The sequence below is a fragment of the Petaurus breviceps genome, unplaced genomic scaffold (assembly GCF_028583685.1).
Source record: "Petaurus breviceps papuanus isolate PSGF00001 unplaced genomic scaffold, PetGlider_PUasm1.0 90823, whole genome shotgun sequence".
Classification (NCBI taxonomy): Eukaryota; Metazoa; Chordata; class Mammalia; order Diprotodontia; family Petauridae; genus Petaurus; species Petaurus breviceps.
The window spans coordinates 1158593-1179027 of record NW_027187352.1 but is presented as its reverse complement, the minus strand read 5'-3'; the positions used below and the strand labels follow the sequence as shown (position 1 = coordinate 1179027).

Sequence of the window (20435 nt, the reverse complement as noted above, 5' to 3'; positions counted from 1 at the left end):
TCACTGGCCCTGGGTGTGTCTATTCAGACTTGTGGTGAAGGGCCAGTAGAGGTAAAAGCCAGAGTACCTACCTCAGAGCTGGCTTTGTGCCCATTCCCCCACCCCCACCCCCCCAGGGGTTGGGCCTTTTAAACTTTAATGAAGTTGGGCTCAGTTTCCAGCCGAGACTCTTTAAAGTTTCAAGAGCCTAGAAAAAGGAGGAAGGGAAGCAGAGAGACAGATGGATTTCCTTTCTCTTGCTCATTTCCATGCTTGGCTAGACCTCTGAACCAGGGCTGAGCCAAGGGGGTGGGTAAGATATGACCTCTGGGGTGGTGGGCTCTTTGGTCTCTATAGCTGGGCTGTCTAAAATGGGCATAGGGAATAAGAGGTGGCCTTAGGGAGGATCCCTGAAACCTGGGAGGGCCTGATGGCTGCAGCGGTTAAAAGGGGATAAAAGCTCAGGCAGATCAGATATCACAGCCGGAAAGGACCTTTGAGATCATCTGGGCTAGCTTCCAGGAGGCCTCAGTTTCCCCATCTGTAAAACTAACCCCCAGGACTAAGTGATGTCTGAAGTTCCTTCAGAGTCAGGCATTTCATCTTCCTGGGAAACAGCACCCAGTATTAGCTTTAGGAGACAGAGGACCCATGTTCAAATTCTAGGTCTGACAGTCACTTGATCGTGTGACCTTTGAGAATTGCTTTTTTCTGAGCCTCAGTTTCCACATCTGTCAGAGAGGGATAATAATTCTTTTACAGTCTTCAGTGGTGGTGTGGTGTAAAGAACCCTGGCCTTGAAGTCTGGAGTATTATCTTTGACAAGCAATTTTAACTCTCTAAACCTCCGTTCCCTCATCTGTAAAATGGGGATAATAATACCTCACAGGACTGCTGTAAGGATCAAATGAGAAAACATATATAAACTGCTTTGCAAATCGTAGAGGCCTATGCATATTTCTTCTATATGGGTTATTTTTAATAATGATAAAAGAAGAATGATATCTTGAGAAAGCAAGTGGTAGGAAAAACCTGGACCTGGGAGTCAGGACCTAGGTTAGAATTCTGACTCAGCTCCTTGTTTGGCATTGGACAAGTCACAGATACATCCTCTGGGTTTCCTAGAAGAGGTGGCATTTGAGTTTTGTTTGGATAGAAAATGCAGCTGTTTGTTTTGAAGGGTAGGAATTCAGCAAACAAGCAGGCAGGGAAAGGAGGACTTGCTAGACAAAATATGGGAGCCAGGGCAGCAGACAAGGGAGCAGGCTCTGCCACATTGGGCCTGTTTGGCCAGTGTGCAGCATTCATGGAGAAGAGTGGGGGAGGGGAATATTGATCTAAGATAGAGTGTATGTGTATGGGGGGGAGGGGAGCTAGAAGGGGGCCTTGAGTGCCAGGCAGTCAGGTTTGAACTTTATTCAGTTGGCAACAGAGAGCTTCTGAAAAGGGTTTAAAGCAGAGGAGAGACCTGACCAGATCAGAGCATGGGGATGATTAGTCTGTCAACCTGAGAAGAATGGAGGGAGGGGAGGCGGGGAGAGGATGTGGAAGATGGGAAGACCTATTTGGAGACTGTTTCAGGAGTCCAGGAGGTGGCGGTGGCAATGTGAGCAGAGAGCAGGGCATTAAATTAGGAGGTGGGACGTTAGGACCCGGTACCTGATTGGACAGAAGAGGTTGGGGAAAAAGATAATGCCAAGGTTATGGGCATGGGAGGCAGAGGAAGTGGTGGGGCCTCTGACAAACAGTGAAGCAGGAGCCGGCTTTGGGGAGCGGGGAGGCAATAAATAGAAGGTGCTGAGTGTTTGGTTATTTTATGTTCTAATTATTCTAGATCATTAAAGCAGGACCTCTAGGAGGCAGCATAAGGATTTCCAATTTCACTTCCTCTGTTCTTTCAAGTAATCAAGCTAAATACGGTTTTTTATTTGTTTTTTGTTTCTAAAGACCGAGACAGTCTCCCTATTAGATGAGGGCTCCTTGAGGGCAGAAGCTGTCTTTGCTCAGACTCTGGCTTTTCTGAAGTCAGGAACACTATCTCACCCCTTGGGAGTCCCTGAGAGTGAGGGCTGAGCTTTTTCTTATTCCTTTCATTCTATCACAAGCCTCCTGCTTCCCTCTGCAGGGCTCCCAGAAGGTGCTCCATTTTGTGTCCTACCCTTTAAGAAACATCACACTGAACTTGAGACAGCAAGCCTTGGGTTCCAATCCTGCCTCAGATAGGATTTTAGCTGTGTGATATTGGGCAAAGATACTTCATTTTTCTCGTTCCTCATCTGTAAAATGAAAAGGTTTCTGAACTCTTTGATCCCCACGGCCTCTTCCAGATCTAAGCCTATGACCTGATCACCTCTTAGATACTGCTAGCCTCTAACCAGCTGACTTGCAGCTTCTCCATCTCACTCAAAGTCAGGGTTTGGGGAGAGGGACCTAGGTCCCTTAATAGGCTTTCTGGAATGGACCCCCACATCCCCATGGCTCCCTGTGCTCAGGATCAAAGCCCTGACCAGGCTACAGTCAGCTTTGAGCCAGTCTGGGAGATCAGAGGCTTCTGGGTGAAGGCAATGCAGAGAGAGGCATGGACTTGGGCATAAGGGAAAGGTGTGTGTGTCTCTAAGGGAGAGAGTGTGTATATTTGCGAGACTGTGATTCATGCTTGGTCACTGCAGCAACAACATTGTGTCTGATCCAATTATTTCTCTAGGTCTGTATCCTAGGTCTTCCCTCTCTCTTCTTTTTTCACAGCCTCTCTTTTCTCCCTTCCCTGTCAGTCAGCTCTTGCTTGATGTCTCTCTCTCCCAGTCTCCCTCCTAGCCTCCCTGTTTCCAGTCTTTCTTCCTATCTCTTTCTCCTCTTAGTATTTGTTACCATCTCCTTTCCTTCTGCTCTCACTGTCTTTGTTTACCTTTCCCAGTCTTTCTGTCTCCTTTCATTTCACTCCTTCTCCCCCTCTCCTCTGTTTCTTTGTCCCCTTCTTTTTCCTTTTTTACTCTTGATTACTCTGCCCCTCGGAGTGGAGGGGCAGGTCAGAAGGAACCTAGAAAAAAGTCAGGGGAGGGGATTCACATTGGGCTCAGGGTTAGGAGGAGAAGCCTTGCAGTATCAGGGAAAGATATATCTGATGGTCTGGTAACTACAGTACTGACCCTAGAGTCCCTCAGGGAGAAGGGTGTCCAGGGAAACAGGGCTAGAGAGCAGTGAGGATGAGTCACTGGCAGAGAGGGGAGAGGGAAGAGACACCAACATAGCTCATTTAGCTCCTGACCAAAGGCTCTTTCTACTGTACTAAGCTGCTTCCCTAGGACAAAGGAGGCTGAAACTCAGTCTAGTGGAATCCCTCCCTCCCCCTCCCCTTCCCAAAGCATCTTTCTTTTTCTTCCCCTTCCTACCCAGCAGGACAATATGCACTTAAGGATCAAAAAATACCTTCTTGCTTCTTTAGATCAGTATACATAGAACCAGCTTGGTGCAGTAGAAGGAGCCACAGTCTTGGAGGCAGAAGACCTGGGTTTGAGTCCCAGCTCTGACATTTTTTTACCTTTGTGACTTTGGGTAAATCATTGTACTCTGAGCCTCAGTTTACCTCAGGGCCTATAACACACTAACTCCCTCACAGGGTGGTTGTGAGGAAAACACTTTGAAACCGTAACAAGCTATAGAAACGGGAGAGCAGCTATTATTGTTTACCTCTCTTTGTAGCAGTTTTCTTAATAAAATAATTTTTGATGGAAAGAGCTCTAGATTTGAAGTCACGGGGCCTGTTTGAATCCTGGCTTTCCTATGTACTTCCCAGTGTGACTCTGGACAAGTTGCTTAACCTCTCTAGGCCATAGTTTTGGGGTTTAAAAAATTTTTAATAACAATAATTTCCAGACATACCCACTCCCTCAAAGAGCACCGCACCTCAAAGAGAAACTCTTAAGGAAAACCAGCTAACAAAATGACTGTGTTTGACATTGTGTGAAACATTCCAACCTCCAGTTCCTACCTCTTTACCTAAAGAAGGGTGGTATGGTTCATCATCTGTCCTCCACAGCTAAGATTCCTCATTTCTTAGAATTTGGCTTTGTTTTAGTTTTCTTTTTTGTTTACATTATTGCAAATATGTATAATATAGAGAATATTAATAATATAGATATATTATATATAATATAGACATAACATGGAGAAAATAACTCATCTTTGTAGAGTGATTTGAAGTTTGCTTTCTATATACTTTCTATATCATCTCAGGGATTAAGTTTACAAAGTACTTTATATATCTTATCTCAGGGATTATAATAATTATGTAAATTGTTCTCTAGTTCTGCTCCCTGCTTTCTTTATCAGTTCATACAAATCTTCCTGTATTTCTAGGAATTCTTCATAATCTTTTTTTTTTATGGCATAGTAGTATTATTCCGTTATAGTCACATATCATGATTACTTAGCTATCCCTTGATCAGTGGGTGTCTACTTTGTTTCTAGTTTTTTCTACCACAAAAAAATACTGTTAGGAATATTTTGGTATACATGGGATCATTTTCTTCCTGTCTTTTAGCTCTTTGGGGTATATACCTAATAATAGGATCTCTATATCAAAGAATATGAACAATTTAATGACTTTTCCAAAATAATTCCAAATTATTGGTCCATATCACCACTCCCCTCACTTTGTAATTTTTAAATAAATTATATTTTGTTTTTTTAATTAGTAAAAATCCCCTTTTCTCCATCCCTGCACCCCCTTTTGAGACCGGAAGAAAAATAAAACCCCTATTACAAACATGTACAGTCAAGCAAAAACAGTTTCCAAATTGACCACATCCAAATATGTATGTGTGTATACATATATACGTGTGTGTGTCTCATTCTGTACTCTGAATTCTTCACCTCTCTACTAGGAGGTGTGGGTATCGTGTTATTAGTCCTCCATAATCATGAATGCTGATCAGAATGTCTAATTCTTTCAAAGTTACTTATCTTATGTCAAAGTTATTTATTATATATTAAGAACCATGTTGTTGTCACTGAAAAAATTGTTCTTCTAGTTCTGATCATTTCTCTCTGAATCAATTCATATAAGTCTTCCCAGGTTTCTCTGACACTATCCCCTTCATTATTTCTTATAGCACAGTAGTATTCCATCCCATTTATATGCCATAATTTGTCCATCCATTCCATAACTGAAAAATACGTTCCCATTCTTTGCCCCCTCAAGAAGAGATATATAAATAGTAGCCTGGAGGCCTCATGTGGCCCTCTTGGTCCTCAAGTGCGGCCCTTTGACTGAATCCAAACTTCACAGAACAAATCCCCTAAATAAAAGGTTTTGTTCTGTAAAACGTGGACTCAGTCAAAAGGCCAGACACCCAAGGACCTAGAAGGCCACATGTGGCCTTGAGACCACAGGTTCCCTATCCCAGATAGGACTAATTCTTCCATTAATCTTTCTTCCTTCTATACTCCCTCCCTCCTTCTCCCCTTTTCTTCTTGTTTCCCTGTTGAGTGAAATGTTTTTCTGTACCCATTTTGTGTGTGTGTGATGAGTGAGATTCAAGTGTCAGTCGCTCCCTAATCCAGCCATCCCCCCAGCCCCCCATTTGTATACTACACTGGTGCAAACTGAAAACCAGAGAGGTAAGTGCCTTGATCAAAGGTACACAAAGCAGTAAATGGTGGTATAGCCAAGATTTGAACTCAAGTTCTCAGACTTCAAATCCAGTACTTTCTAATATACTCTGCTGTTTCTCTAGAAAATGAGGGTTTGGACTAGAGTGGTGGGGTTCTTGTCCTTTTCTGTGTCCTGGGCCTCTTGGGCACTCAGTCTGTTGAAGACTATGAGGCCTTTCTCAGAATGATGCTTTTGAGCTGGGAGTGGGTTACATACCTGTGATCCTTTTTGTTGGAGATGCTAAGGCCAGTGGATCCCATGAGCATGGGCACTCCAAAGGGCAATGGGGTTGTCAGAATGAAGGCTTGGGAAGTTTAGAGGAGGGAAACACCACCAGGCTGCACGAGGAGGGGCAAACTTACCTGCCCAGCAAGTCAAAGCTGCTATGCCTGGCAGTTGTGGTGCACAAGTGTCCAGACTTCTAGGAAGGGAGACCTAGGATCAAAAAATCTTTTTTTTTTTTTTTTTTGAGGGGGGAAGGCCGAGCAATTGGGGTAAAGTGACTTGACCAAGGTCACACAGCAAAGTAAGTGTTAAGTGTCTGAGGCTGGATTTGAACTCAGGTCCTCCTGACTCCAGGGCCAGTGCTCTATACTGTGCCACCTAGCTGCCCCCAAAATATTTTTTAAAAATAGTTTGTAGAGGAGCAGCTAAGTGACACAATGAATAGAACACCAGCCCTGGAGTCAGGACCTGAGTTCAAATATGGCCTCAGACACTTAACACTTTGCTGTGTGACCTTGGGCAAGTCACTTAATCCCAACTGCCCTCCCTTCTACCCTCCAAAAAGCAAACCCCCCCCCCCCCCAAATAGTTCGTAGAGTCCAGATTAAGATTACACTTTAGGATTAGATGAGCTTTAAAAATCTTTTCCAGTCCCAGATCCTATAGTCCTATAACAATTAGAGGGTTTGGAATGTCCAATCCTCTTAAGGTCTTTTTCCTCTTCTGAAATTCTGTGGTTCTTGTCCTGATGTTTCCATGTCATGAGCCAGGTGACCCTGGGCATGTCATTAATTTCTTTGAACCTCACTTTTCCCATCTCTCAAAGAGGGATGATCATCTCTGCACTCCCTCTCCTGTAGGATTGTTGTGGGGAATCTGAGATTAAGGCAGAGTCATTTGGTAAACCATGGAGCAGTGTAAGAACGTGAGCACAGTTAGCCTTGCTGTTAATACTTCTTCCATTCTGCAATAGCTATCTTTGGGGGGAAAAAAAACCCCAACCAAAACCCCAGCCCAGTATCAAGTGCAGCTTCATGATTCAGCAGCTCAATCCCCACTGCTGTTTTGCTGCAGGGAAATTTAGCCAGAGACGCAGACCTTTTGGAACAGCTTGGGTTTTTGTGTTTTTGTGTTTTGTGTGTGTGTGTTTTTAAAGGAGTAAAAGCCATCTAAGTTATCCCAAAAGGCTCTCCTAAAAACTCCAAAGAGGCAGGGAAATGATGCTCAATTAAATGTCTGGTTAATGTTTGTTCTAGCAGCACATTCATTTTAGAGATGTCCAGTGTATGCTAACAGCAAGTTGTGCTTTTGTGGTGTGTGTGTGTGTGCGTGCGCCCGTGCGTGTGTGTGTGTGTGTTCTCTGCTACACAGGGTCCCCTTTGGGATCTGTGCATGCCACTCATTCACATGTTTCATTTTTTCATGGTATTTATTAGGTTTACCATACAGTGTTTTTATCTTTAAAAATTTTATGACGTGTGTGTGTGTGTGTGTGTGTGTGTGTACATACAGACCCACACTCCCCACACCCACACACCTCTTCTCTTTCCCCTAGCCAGTGAGCTGTCTCTTATACAACTAAAAAAGAAGGGAGGGGAAAAAAACCAGTTCAGCAAAATTAACTGGATCTGACAGTATGTGCCATCATGAACATTTTTTTTTCAAGATAAAAGTTTTATTGCTGCTTATCAGTCAGTCAGTTAATAAACATTTATCAAGTGCCTATTATGTGTCAGACACCATGCTAAACGCTGGGGATACAACTGTCAGTTAAAAAGCTTATACTCTAGTTGTGGGGGACGGGAGACAGCCAACAAAAGGAAGGCAGAAAAGGGTTGGGGGAGGTACCTGGCATGGGGATGTGATTGAGAAGTGCCAACATCTCCGAAGCAGAGTAGCTGGTGGGAAATAGGGAGAAGATTGTGGGTGATCCCCTTCCTCAAAGAGAAACCTCTAGCACCCCTGGCCCCGCCTCTAGTCAGAGAAGCCAATCAGAAGGCACAAGACATTGATGAGATGTGGGGACTAGGCAGATTCAATCTTGCAACATAATGAGATTTCTTAAGAATGAATTTTCTGGGGAAGGAAGGCATGATGGAGACTTGCACACAAGTCTACAAACTGGGGAGCTGGTGGGAAATGGGGCTTTTGGCTTGAGAGAACAGTCATTTCCGTCTATACCTGTCATACCAGCCTCCCTCCCATGCCCCAGGGAGCCTTTCCTTTGTCATCCAAAAACACCAGTTAAGCCACACCAGCCCAGTGACCTCATTAGACTGTGGGTGGCATCCACACCCACAGCCCCTTGCTGCATGACAGAGGGAAGTATATCTTATCATCTCTTCCCAAGGCCCAGATTGGCTATTCCAAGTATACACCATGTTTGATTTTCTTCTTTCTTTCGTCTTTATTTACATTAGTGCAGCTCTTGTGTATGTGATATCCTGGGCACCACTTTGCATCACTGCATATGTGTCTTCTCTGGTTTCTCTGAATTCCTCATTCTTCATTATTTCCATGGCATTCACATAGTACCGTTTGTTTGGCTATCCACCTCAGGCCCACTTTAGAAGAGCTGGACCATAGCTTGAGTCATCCTCAGATGTCTCCTCGTGGTGTGGAGGGGGGCCTCGGCTTTCAAAGCCTCCACCGGTGCATCCAAAGTCGGCCTCATGGGACCAGCAGAGGCACCAAGGTTTTCTTAGTGGTCCCAATGGAAAATTGTATCTGTTGTTCAAAGACCAGCCTTATTAATTCATATTTCTGTTATGATCTCAGCTTTATAGATTATCTTCCTCAAACTGATGAGAGAGAGGTGCTGGTAACGTTATTCCCAACTTATAGTTGAGAAGACAAGTTCTGTTCTTGCCCTGTTTTTTCTTTTCTGCTCTGCTGTTACATTGTAGACTCACAGAATCATAGCATCTTAAAAGCATAAAAAGTGACTTGCCCAGGGTCATATAGTTAGTACAGGTGTGAGGCAAAATTTGAACCCAAGCAGTTTGTGAAGGCTTTTTTAAGCAGTATAGTGGATTTTAGTTTTTTTTGTTTTTATTTTCACATCAGTCATGTTGTATAGAAGAATTAGAAAGAATGGGAGGAACCATAAGGAAGAAAAAAACAAAACAAAAAGAGAGAGTGAATAGTGTGCTTTAATCTACGTTCAGAGTCCATATTTCTTTCCCTGCATATGGATGGCATTTTCTATCATGAGTCTTTTGGAGTTGTTTTAGGTCCTTGCATTGCTGAGAAGAGCTAAGTCTATCAAAGTGAGTCACTGCACAATGTTGCTGTAGCTGTGTACAGTGTTCTCCTGGTTCTGCTCATTTCACTTAGCATCAGTTCATATAAGTCTTTCCAAGTTTTTCTGAAGTTTGTCTGCGCCTCATTTCTTATGGCGCAGTAGGCATTCCATTATATTTATATACCACAACTTGTTTAGCCATTCCCCATCTGATGGTCATCCCCTTGATGGATTTTAATTTTTTATCTTAGAGGTGATCGGGAGCCAGTGAACAGATGCTTAACATAGTTATACCTATGCTTTAGGAAGATCACTTTGGGAGCTGAGATGAAGGAAGGAAAAAAACCCCAAGCATTTATTAGGTAGAGGATGACTGAACTGGGGGGGAGACTGGAAGCAAAGACACCAACCAGTGGTCTAAGCAGGAGGTGATGAAGGCCTGAACCAGTGTATGGTAATATCAGGAAGGGCAGGTAGGTGGCTCAGTAGATAGAGTGCCCAGCCTGGAGTTAAGAAGATTGATCTTCATGCTTTCAAATCTGGCCTCAGACACTAACTGGCTATGTGACCCTGGGCAAGTCACTTAACCTCAGTTTCCTCATCTGCAGAATGAGCTGGAGAAGGAAATGGCAAAGCACCCCACTATCTTTGCCAAGGAAACCCAAAATGGGGTCACAGAAAGTTGGACATGACTGAAACAACTGAACAACAACTCATCACTGCAAATCCATCACTCAAAGACCAGCTACCAGGGGCTGGTTTAATCTATGTACTATAATAGTGATAATAATAACATAATAATAGCTACCATTGTAAATGCTATGTAATAGCACTTTAAAGCTTTTGACATGCTTGTAAAATAATGATCTCATTTTGTCCACACAACCCTGGGAGGTTGGTGCTATTATCTTCATTTTACATATGGGGAAACGGAGGTCAATAGAACTTGTGTGACTTGCCCAGGTCACGAATACTTGAGGCTGTATTTGAATGGAGATCTTCTCGACTCCAGGGTCAGCACTCTGTCACCACCTAGCTGCCCTATAGAGGGACCATGATCTACATTTCTAGAGAGAGGACTTATGTGAGGTGGAGGAGATCTTGGCTCTTTTGAAGTATGTGGGGCATAGAGGCTTATGGTCACTTCATTATCCTTATTACAAATTGATGGTCATTTCTAGAATTATTTTGATGATGAGTCTTTGGTCCTGCTGCTTGATCCTATACTTACCCAGCATCTTGTCTAGGGTCCCCTGTTGGATGTGATTTCTGTGGACCATTCTCCATTGGGTTGGCCCAGCCCCTCCCCTCCACATCTGGCTTCCTGGAGCTCCTCCAGCCTGGGCACTGACCTTTGTCCATCTGTCTGTCTTCCTGCAGTGTCGGATGGAGTGCCGAGATGTGCCAGCTGAGACACTCTATGATGTGCTACATGACATTGAGTACCGTAAGAAGTGGGACAGCAATGTGATCGAGACCTTTGACATCGCCCGCCTTACTGTGAATGCTGATGTGGGCTACTACTCCTGTGAGCATCGGGGGACTTATCCTCCATCTCTACTCTTTTCCCTTTTCACCTGTCCCTCCTTCCTGAGCCCCCCTTTCCTTTCCTTTGCCCTTGTAGAATAACAGACTCATCATAGAATTTGAGAATATGGAGTCTTAGAACCATAACTATCTTAGAATTCTAGGCTCTAAGACTCATGGCATCTTGGAATCATGAAATTTTAGCATGAGAAGACAATGCTTTAATGTTTGCAAAGCACTTCTCTATACATTCATTTGAGCCTCCCAGAAAGACAGTGAGATATGTCTAGAGACATTATCCCCATTTTACAGATGAAGAAACTGAGAGTTAGAGAATTTAAGACCAGGGACACATTGAAGTCAGGTTTTCCTCCCAAGTCCAACACTATTATCTCTACCAGAAAGCCCCCTGAAGATAAGAATCTCAGACATTCAGAGCTGAAAGGGATTTCAGAGGTTGTCTGGTCTAATGTCCTTTCCTATTCAGGAATCCTCTGCTGCCTCACTTACACCAGGGTTATCCAGCCTGTGCTTGAAGTATCTCAGTGTTGGCTAACTCCCTCCCTTTCTTCCAAGACAGTTTGCTTCTTCACTGTGGGATAGTCCCAATTGACTTTTAACATTTTAAATTATTTTTAAAATTATTAAGCATTTATTTTTTTTCCTCTTCCCAACCTTCTACCTCCCTTCCTACTTCCTCCTCATCACCCACCCCCCCAACAACAAACACTTACAAACACTTATAATGTATATGCATAGTCAGGTGAAACAAATTCCCATATTGGTCGTGACCAAAAAATGTATTTCATTCGTTATGTTTTGTCACCTCTCTTTTTGGAGATGGGTAGCATGCACCATCATCAGTTCTTTGGAATCATGGTTGAGCATTACTTTGACCAGAGTTCTTAAGTCATTGAAAATTGTTTGTTTTTACAAAATTTTTATTGTTATCAGTTCTCCTGGTTTTGTTCACTTCACTCTGCATCAGTTCATACAAGTCTTTCCAGATTTCTCTGAGAACATCCCTTTCATCGTTTCTTACAGCAAAATAAGATTCTGTTACACTCCTGTACCATAGTTGGTACAGCCATCCCCCAATTGATGGGCACCCCCTTAGTTTCCAGTTCCTTGCCACCACAAACATAATTTTTATACATATTAAATGACTTCCTCTTTGTTTGTTCTCATTGGTGTTTCGGGTTAGATGGTCCCAGTTGTTAAGAATCCTTACTTATGTTGATCTGAAATCTTTCTCTCTATAACTTCCTTCTCCCCCACCCCATTGGTCTTAGTTTTGTCCTCTGGGACCAGGTAGAATAAGTCTATCCTCCCTGCTCCAGGTTAGCCCTTCACAGATAGGAAAACCATGATCTTGTCACCCTCCCTTCTCCCTCTTTTCTTAGTATTTGCCCTTTACTCACCCAGCCTGTGTTAACCAAAGTCTTCCTGGGATCTCTGCCTGCTCAGGATGGTGTCAGGCACTGTGTGTGCCTGACACGAGAAGGAGGAGATCCTCTTCTGTCCTTGGGGAGCTCCCAGCCCATGTAGGGGAAGTGATTATCCTTGCCAGGAAACAATTAGAGAAAGAACAGAAACCAGTGTTGGTTTCTGCATGTGGCTCTGCCATGCTTGGGGTGGAAGAAGGCATACGACTAGAGGAGCCAGACAAAGCAACCTGGGGGAGGGAGAGGATTGCTGGGAGCCTGTGGATGCTGCTGGGATGGCTGCAAACTTGAACCACTGCTACCACTTCCTGGACCCAGTCTTGGTGGAGTCCTGCTTTGCTCCTTCCCTTGGATCTCTGGGAGGGAGCCTGAAGCCATGGGAGGGGCATGTGGGATGTGGTAATGGCAGTATGGTGTGTGGCCTCCAGTCTGATGGCCCTTTTCTTCCACTTAGGGAGGTGTCCGAAACCCCTGAAGAACCGTGATGTCATCACTCTCCGATCCTGGCTGCCCATGGGAGCCGATTACATCATCATGAACTACTCAGTCAAGCACCCAGTGAGTGTGCTGGGCAGGCACCTGCTGTTGGCAGAAGAGCCATAGAGTCCACAGTTCTAGACCTGGCTTGGGACCGTGACCTAATGTGTTACTTTGGGCAAATTCCTTGCCTTCTCTGAGGCTCAGTTTTTCCATTTCTGAAATGGGGGTGATCGTTCCTCCCCTGTCTTCCACCTCAGACTGAAGATCCAGTGAAGGGAATAGATAGGAAAGTGCTTTGGGAAGTCTGAAGCCCTGTACAAATTGAGTCCAGTGCACCAAATGCTTATAGGTACCAAATGTGTTCAGGGCTGGGTTCTGGGCATCCAGGGGGAGGCTGAGTGGTAGTGCAGTGCAGTGGACAGAACCCAGGTATTAGAGTTTGAGTTTCAGCCCTGTAATTAAGAAGTAATATGACCATGGGCAAGGCACCTGTGCTAGCCCATAAAATGAGTACAACTATACACCTTTGAGGGAGGAAAGATATGTTGGTTAGTATTAAAGTACTCTAAAAATATGAATGGTTATGTCATAAGACCCAGTCCTACTGGATCACAGTGTTGAGAGCTGCAAGGAGCTCCCAGGATCATTTACTGCAGCCCCCTCATTTTATACTGGCCCACTGTCTTCTCTTGCCATGCTCTCTGTGCCCTCACTTCCCAATCATTCTAGTCTCTCTGCTCTCAGTTCCTTCAGACTGTGAGGTCACATCATGAGGACTGACCAGTGGTCTTCTGACTCTGACACATGCTATCTGGAGAGTTTATTTCACTTTTCCTGGCCTCAGTTTCCTTATTTGTTAAATGGAATCATTAAAAAGGAATCATAACCCACAACTTAAGCAACTTATGTGAGGGAGAGTCCTTAATGAACCACAGACTCTTAGTGAAATGGCAAGAGTTATTTCCATGCTTAGAATTCTGCTGGGGGATTCAGGAAACTTGGGTTCAAGTCCCAGATGGAGCACTTGCTGTTTGGCATGGGGCATACCTGCCCTCCTGGGCTTCAATTTTCTCATTTTTTAAATTGAGGAAGTTGGACTAGATGACCTCTGAGATGATTGTTTGAAACCTGAGGGTCATGACCACAGGAAAAAAAAATTGTTCAAATGAAAATACAGATATGTACATTCATGCATTCATTCATTCATTTTGCTTTTTGGAGGGCATTTGGGGTTAAGTGACTTGCCCAAGGTCACACAGCTATTTTTTTGTGATAAGTGTCTGAGGCCGGATCTGAACCCAGGTCCTCCTGACTCAAGCGTTGGTGCTCTATTCACTGCGCCACCTAGCTGCCCCCAGATATGTTTAAAAAGAAAGGAAAACTGAGGGTCATGGAGAAGAAGCTCTAAGTTTAGTAGGGGGGGTGAAAGCGATAATTTTATAACAGTGGCATTGATTATTCAATTATTTGAAGCCTTGAGGTGGGAGAGGGCTGGGAATGGCCAGAGCCAGAGGATAGGACAGAGGTCAAGATACATTGTGGGCCTCAGATGTCCCTAGAGGCGTAAGAAGGGCAAAAGTGGGGTGGTGCCCCCAGTGCTACCCAGAGAAGGAAGTGTGGGCAGGTGGGCAGGTTGGGGGGGGGGCCCTTCTCCAATGTCATAAGTGCCAGGGAGGTCTCTGCTACCTCTCTCCTCTTCCTGCCTCAGGTGTCAGCCACACCTGTACCTCATGCCTATCCTTCCCTTCCTAGAAATACCCACCCCGAAAAGACCTGGTCCGAGCTGTGTCCATCCAGACGGGCTACCTCATCCAGAGCACAGGCCCCAAGAGCTCTGTCATCACCTACCTGGCCCAGGTAGACCCCAAAGGTGAGATACTGTACTTGACCCAGCCCCTTCCTCTCCTGTTCTTTTCCCTTCCGAGAGCCCCCACCCCAAGACAGAGCAACATACCTATCTCCAGCCTCCTTCCACACCCTCCATGCCCTGCTGTGTGCCCTGTGTAGGGGATGAGTAGGAAATACAGGTTACAAATGGAGCTCTTTATATGAGGGAAGTGCTTTCAGGAAGTTTGCCATCTGGTAGGGGGCCCAGACAGGAACAGGTAACTGTAATTCAGAACAGTGCATCCTAAGTGCTTTAGAGAGCTGCCAGGGGTTAAACAGAGAGGCTGTGTTTGGTGAACAGTATCATACACTCAGAGAGCCCAGAGGATGAGGCCTGGGGGAAAACCTTTGGATCTGAAGATTAGCTCAAGCCATTCATGGTCAATGAGGATGATAAGAGATAAGAATCAAAAATGACTGATTTCCTGTCCATAGAGAGAACTAGGAATGGGGGTACATGCCACCCCCTTTTATGGTCTGCTCTGTTTGTTCGTAGAGTTGGGCTTAATCTGTATTTCTAGGATGTGAGACATACTCTACCCTGTCATAGTGATGGACAGAAGTCAGCATGGCAGAACTCAGGTGCTCTGGGTTCCAGACCTTGCCAGCTCTGTGACCTTGGACAAGTCCATTTCCTTCATCTAGCCTCAGTTTTTTTTTTTTCTTTCTGTTAAATGGGAATAATTTGACTTGATACTTCTAAGAACTTTTCCAATTTTAAAGTCCTAATAATTCTCTTTATCCTGTCCCTTTATCTTTCCAGCAACAGACAAATGCCATTAGACTCAAAGTCACTGACTTAATTTGTTGCTGCTCTTTTTTCATGAAGAATTGTAACTTTATTGTCTTTGGGGTCGGGGAGGAGGGGAAGGAATTGGGGACTAGGAAGAGAGGGATACCTGAATTCTTGGGGGGCTGCTATGGTAGAGTGGAAAAGGAACTCTACCTTGGAGTCAGAAGATATGATTTTGAATCCCAGCTATAAAATGTACTAACTGTGACCTTGGGAAAATCATGTTATCTCTGAATATCAGTTTTTCTTACCTGTAAAATGGGGATAATCATACTTGAATGGCTTTCCACAAAATAGATGTCATGGGGACTATGTTTAGATTTGGTTGGGGGAGACATGGGGAAGCAAGAGAGAGGAAGGAGTCAGATTGTTCTCCTGCCCAAAATACTTTCCCTGCTCACCTCTACTACTTGTAACCACTGATTCCTTCCAAGCTCCAGCCCAAGTACTGCTTTTTTCAAGAAACTCTTCCTGTTTTCTCTACTTTTGGGTCTCCTCTCCTCCCAAGTCAGTGTATTTATTTAGTAAATGCCTTCTGTATACGGATCTGTGTAAAATGTCTCCCCTCTCACAGAACTTAAGCTCTTGAGGGCAAAGACTGTTTCACATTTGTAATTGTGTTCTTGAAGGCTGTCACAATGCCGGGCACATAGTTAACAAATGTTGCCTTGATTGATTGCCCTTGAGGGTTTAAACATAAAGGACCAGGAGGGTACAGCAGGGGAGAGAGGAAGGGAGCTCAGGAGCAGAGCCCCTTTGAGTCAGAGGAAGTGTGGCTTAGCAGATAGAGCATCGATTAGACGTGAAGTAAAGAAGATCTGGTTCAAATCCTGCTTAGCAGGTTGGACAGGTCACTTCCCTTCTCAGCCCTCGTGTTCTTGGTGTATGAAATGGGGAAACAAAAATTACTCCCAGCTCTTAGTTCGAGGCAATGTGGTATTATGGACAAAGCCAGCTACCCAACCAGGAAGACCTGGGCTTATGTCTTGTCTCTGTCTGGGTGACTTTAGGCAAGTCACTTACCCTCCTTCTTAGTGCTGTAGGAGACTCAGAGTTAATTTTTCCTAACCTATAGAAGGATTTTCCTATCCCAGTGAAATCACAGGTTCATTCTTTATCCCACCTCGTGTCCTAGGGAGACATGGCACACATCAGAGAGAGCACTGGATTTGAGGTGTTGACCTTGGTACAAATCCCAGCTTTGCCTGATCTTAGGCAAGTGATAGAAGCTTTCTGAGCCTCAGTTTTCCTCATCTGTAATATGAGTAAGTTGGATGAGATAGCTTCCATGGTCCTGGGGCAGATGGAAGATGAAATGACTAAAGAAATAAAGGCTTGATCTTCCAAGGAAATTGATATATTAATCAATGCCTGCCAATTGCCCAACACAATGGGACCAGGTACCTTCCTCAGCTTAGGCCTGGACCCCAAATACAGAAGGAGACAGACTTTTATACATTAAAAACGATTAAACAAGTAAGGCCAATTCATTAAAAAGAAACAATACAACATTGGATAATCTGCTGCTTAAAGACCTTTAGCCAAGAACCTATTATGAAAACCAGAAACCCAGTCAGATCCAAAGATTGATGCAAGGAATTTTCTCATAGTTCTACATCTCAAGCAACCCGTGTGTCTTATCTGAAAACTGGCCCCCTGCTGATCAGTCAGTTGTTATTTCCATGTTCCATTGATTGTTTACAGACATTTGTGGGGGGAGTGGGACACCTCTGTAATAGCAGTGCTACTTGCAGCTGCCGTGGGGGTGTAAGACCAATAACATTAGCACACAGGAAGACTGCTAGCACAGGTTCATTGATCTGCTTTTCTAAAAGAAAGCAACTCAAAAGGGGCCAACAGTCTTTAATCAAACATGTATATATCACTTACTTAGTTGAGAGGAAAACGTCAGCACCCTGAACTTCAGAGAAAATACAAACAGAAATTAGAAGCAGAAATAATAGCATAAAGACTGACAAGGCATCTGTCTGACCAAATAATACATACAGCACAGATCAACAGAGAGATCCAACTGTCTGACAATTACACACATAGTTATCAGAGAAAGAAGCACCAACATCTGGGTTTGCAAATCCAGGGGGGCTCCTTAACGGCTACCCAGAGTTTCATTTGGTCAAATCACATGAACACTCTTCCAATGAGTGAGCCCCAAAGCAGAATGCTAACTTCAGAGTATTTATACACTTCTTCAGGGTCAGAGGGCATCACAACCCTCCTGACTCACTGCCTAATTACAAAGTAACAAAAGGTATGGGCCTTCCTGGAAAAACAAGCCTCCCCTAATCAAGCTTCTCTTGCTGGGCTCCATGTAAGGCCTATTATTAATGGGCAGGGAAGATCTTCAGCTCCCATTAACATTATAATCTCCCTTTATAATTTCAGGGAATTGGCACTTTTTCACTCCCCCTTACAATTTAGAAAGTCCCTAATCTTTCCTCCAATTAGGAATCAGATTATCTAATTTATTGTTTCCTTTTAATTAATTGGCCCTATTTGGTTAATTGTTAATGTATAAAAGTCTGTCTTCCCCTGTATTTGCCGTCAGGCCTAAACTGAGGCAGTTTGGTCCCAGTGTGTTGGGCAATTGGCATGCGTTGCTTAATAAATCGATATGCTCAGAAAAGTGAACCTTTGTTCCCTTAGTCATTTCATTTTTTACCCACCACAGTTCTCTTTCAGCTCTAAACCTATGAAACTGTGATTCTAAGGTGGTTGTGAGAGAATAGATTTCTGTTTCCCTCTTGTGTGGGGTACCCTCTTGTGTGGGGTACGGAGACCCTAACCCAAAACTGACTACTCGGAGACCTCTCAAAGTGAAGGTAGAAAGTTTTATTAGAATCTTGGGAGAAGCGGGTGGTCCTATCTCTGGGAAATCCAGGGAGAGGAGGCCGCCTTACAGAAGCAGACACTAGATTAAATAAGCAAGGGTTACCCACCCCTCCCAAACATTTCCCCTAATGCAAAGCTTTTAGTCTTGATTGGCTCTTTCGGTTGCTTTTCCCTTATATGGCAGGTGGGGTGATGGTGGGCTGAGTAGGAATGAGGTAACTCTACAAAAAAAAGAAAAAAAGGGGGGGTCAAAGTCACATGATTTCTAGGAAATCGAAACTGAGGCCTAAGGCTTCACATATTTTAGCATATAGTCTCTGAGAAACCACATTACCTACCCCCCCCTTTTTTAGAATTAAATTTTCCTTTTTTCCCCTACATTATCCAATAGATTTCCTTCTTCCTTCCAACCCCCCTCTGAAAAAAAAAAAGAAAAACAAAACCTCTGTGACAGAGATGCATAGTTAAAGTAAACTGCCATATTGGCCATGTTTTTTTAAAAAAAAGATGTCCTGCTCTTTGTGTTCCATTTTCCTCTCAGTCTGGAGGTGTGGCTGTCATGCTTCTCCATCAGTTTTTTGGATTCAGGATTGATCATTGTATTGATCAGAGAGACCTTAAGTCTTTCAAAATGATTTTTTCAATGTAATTTTTCTAGTATAAATTATTCTTCTAGCTCTACTCACTTCTCTGTTCATCAGTTCAAAATGAAGTTCCAACTGATGCCTGCTCTCCTATCCTATCCTTATTTGTACCCTTTAATGATATGGTTTCATAAGTCTCTCCAACCTCTTTTCTTCCCTTTTTCTACCCTGCTTTCCCCCCCTTTTAAGATCGTCAAAACATAACAAAAATCACACTGGGGATGCTTGTATCTTATCTGCCCCTCCTCCCCTCCCCAAATCCATCTCATCCCACCCAATTTAAGTTTTTAGTCAGGTCTTTCCATCAGGAATGCTTAGAAGTCTTCTATCACATTAAAGATTCATTTTTTTTCTCTTATAGATTATCATCTGTTTTACTGGATGTTATTTTTCACTTTAAGCCTTTATTTTTTGCTTTCCAGAATTTCATATCCACTCTCTGCTCCTTTATAGTGACAGCTACTGAATCTCTGTGTGACCCTGACTGTAGTTCCTTGGGACTTGAATTCTTTCTTCCTGGTTGCCCACAGTATTTTTTCTCTTGACATGGTAGCTCTGAATTTTCACTGTGATGTTCCTAGAAATTTCATTTTGGAGTTTTTATCAGGAGGTAACTGCTGGATTCTTCCCATTTTCATTTTGCCTTCTGGTTCAAAGAGATCTGTACAGTGTCTGTTCATGATTTCTTAAAATATAGTATTTAGGTTTGTTTGTTTGGGTAGTTCAGTGAGCCTTAAATTTTCTCTCGTTGATCTGTTTTCCAGGTCATTTGTTTTTGATATGAGATTCCTTACATTTTCTTCCTATTTTTTCAGTCTTTTCACTTTGTTTTAATATTTCTTATTTTTTTTCATGGAAGCATTAATTTGTTTGGTTCATTCTTATTTTCAGTTACTTGCATTCTTTGTATTCTTGTGTCAGGCTATTAATTCTCTTTCTAAATCTTTCCTCCATAGTTCTCATTTCTTTTCCAATTCTTTTCTCTATCACTGTTATTTCATTTATTTATAATATTGTTTTTAAATTCTTGCATTATTTCTTCTGGGAATCCTAATTGGTCTTGTAGTCAAGCTGTGTGGTTTATTTTTATTTTTTGAGGCTTTTCTTGTAGGTGTGTTGATGCTATTCTCCTTTTCTGGGTTTCTGTATTGGACATCTTGAGCTTCAAAATAGCTCTTCCTCTATTTTCTCTTTTTGGTTTACTCATTCTTCCAGTGATCTGTCATGGATGGCAACATAGTGTTGCTGGCCTAGTTGGGAGCTCTGGGGGTAGAGTCTGAGATCCTGCCCCTTCTGGTAGAACCTCTCCACTCATCTCCCCCTTTCCCCCAAACTACAGTCCTGTCATGGGACTTGAGTCCACAATCTCTGCTCTGAGTACTTGTCTAGGCCAAGAGCTGAGTCAAATTAGATTTATCAGCCTAGCTTGAAGCTCTGAGCATCCTTTAATTTTTAATATTTACTTTCAGTTTCAAAAGAACCCTCTCCCACCCATTGAGAAAGCAAGAAATGCAGATAAAATCATGCAAAACATATTTCTGCATTAGACATATTGTAGAGGGAAAAAAGCAAGAAAAAGAAAGAAGAAAAAAATACTTCAGTTCTTTGCATTTAGAGAATACCAGTTCTCTCTCTGAAGGTCAATATCATTTTTCATCATGAGTCCTCTGGAATTGCTGTGTATCACTGTATTGAAAAGAGCTGGGTA

At 43.3% G+C, this 20435-nt stretch overlaps 1 protein-coding gene across 2 annotated transcripts in view; it reads left to right on the top strand.

Annotated features, from left to right (window-relative positions):
* STARD10 (StAR related lipid transfer domain containing 10) overlaps positions 1-20435 on the top strand; it is a 37749-nt gene that overhangs the window by 13174 nt on the left and 4140 nt on the right. For both annotated transcript variants that reach the window (XM_069070804.1, XM_069070805.1), the window contains exons 3-5: positions 10482-10629; positions 12528-12631; positions 14306-14423. In XM_069070804.1, the coding sequence (XP_068926905.1) occupies positions 10482-10629; positions 12528-12631; positions 14306-14423 (370 nt within the window). The remainder of the gene's footprint in view (positions 1-10481; positions 10630-12527; positions 12632-14305; positions 14424-20435) is intronic.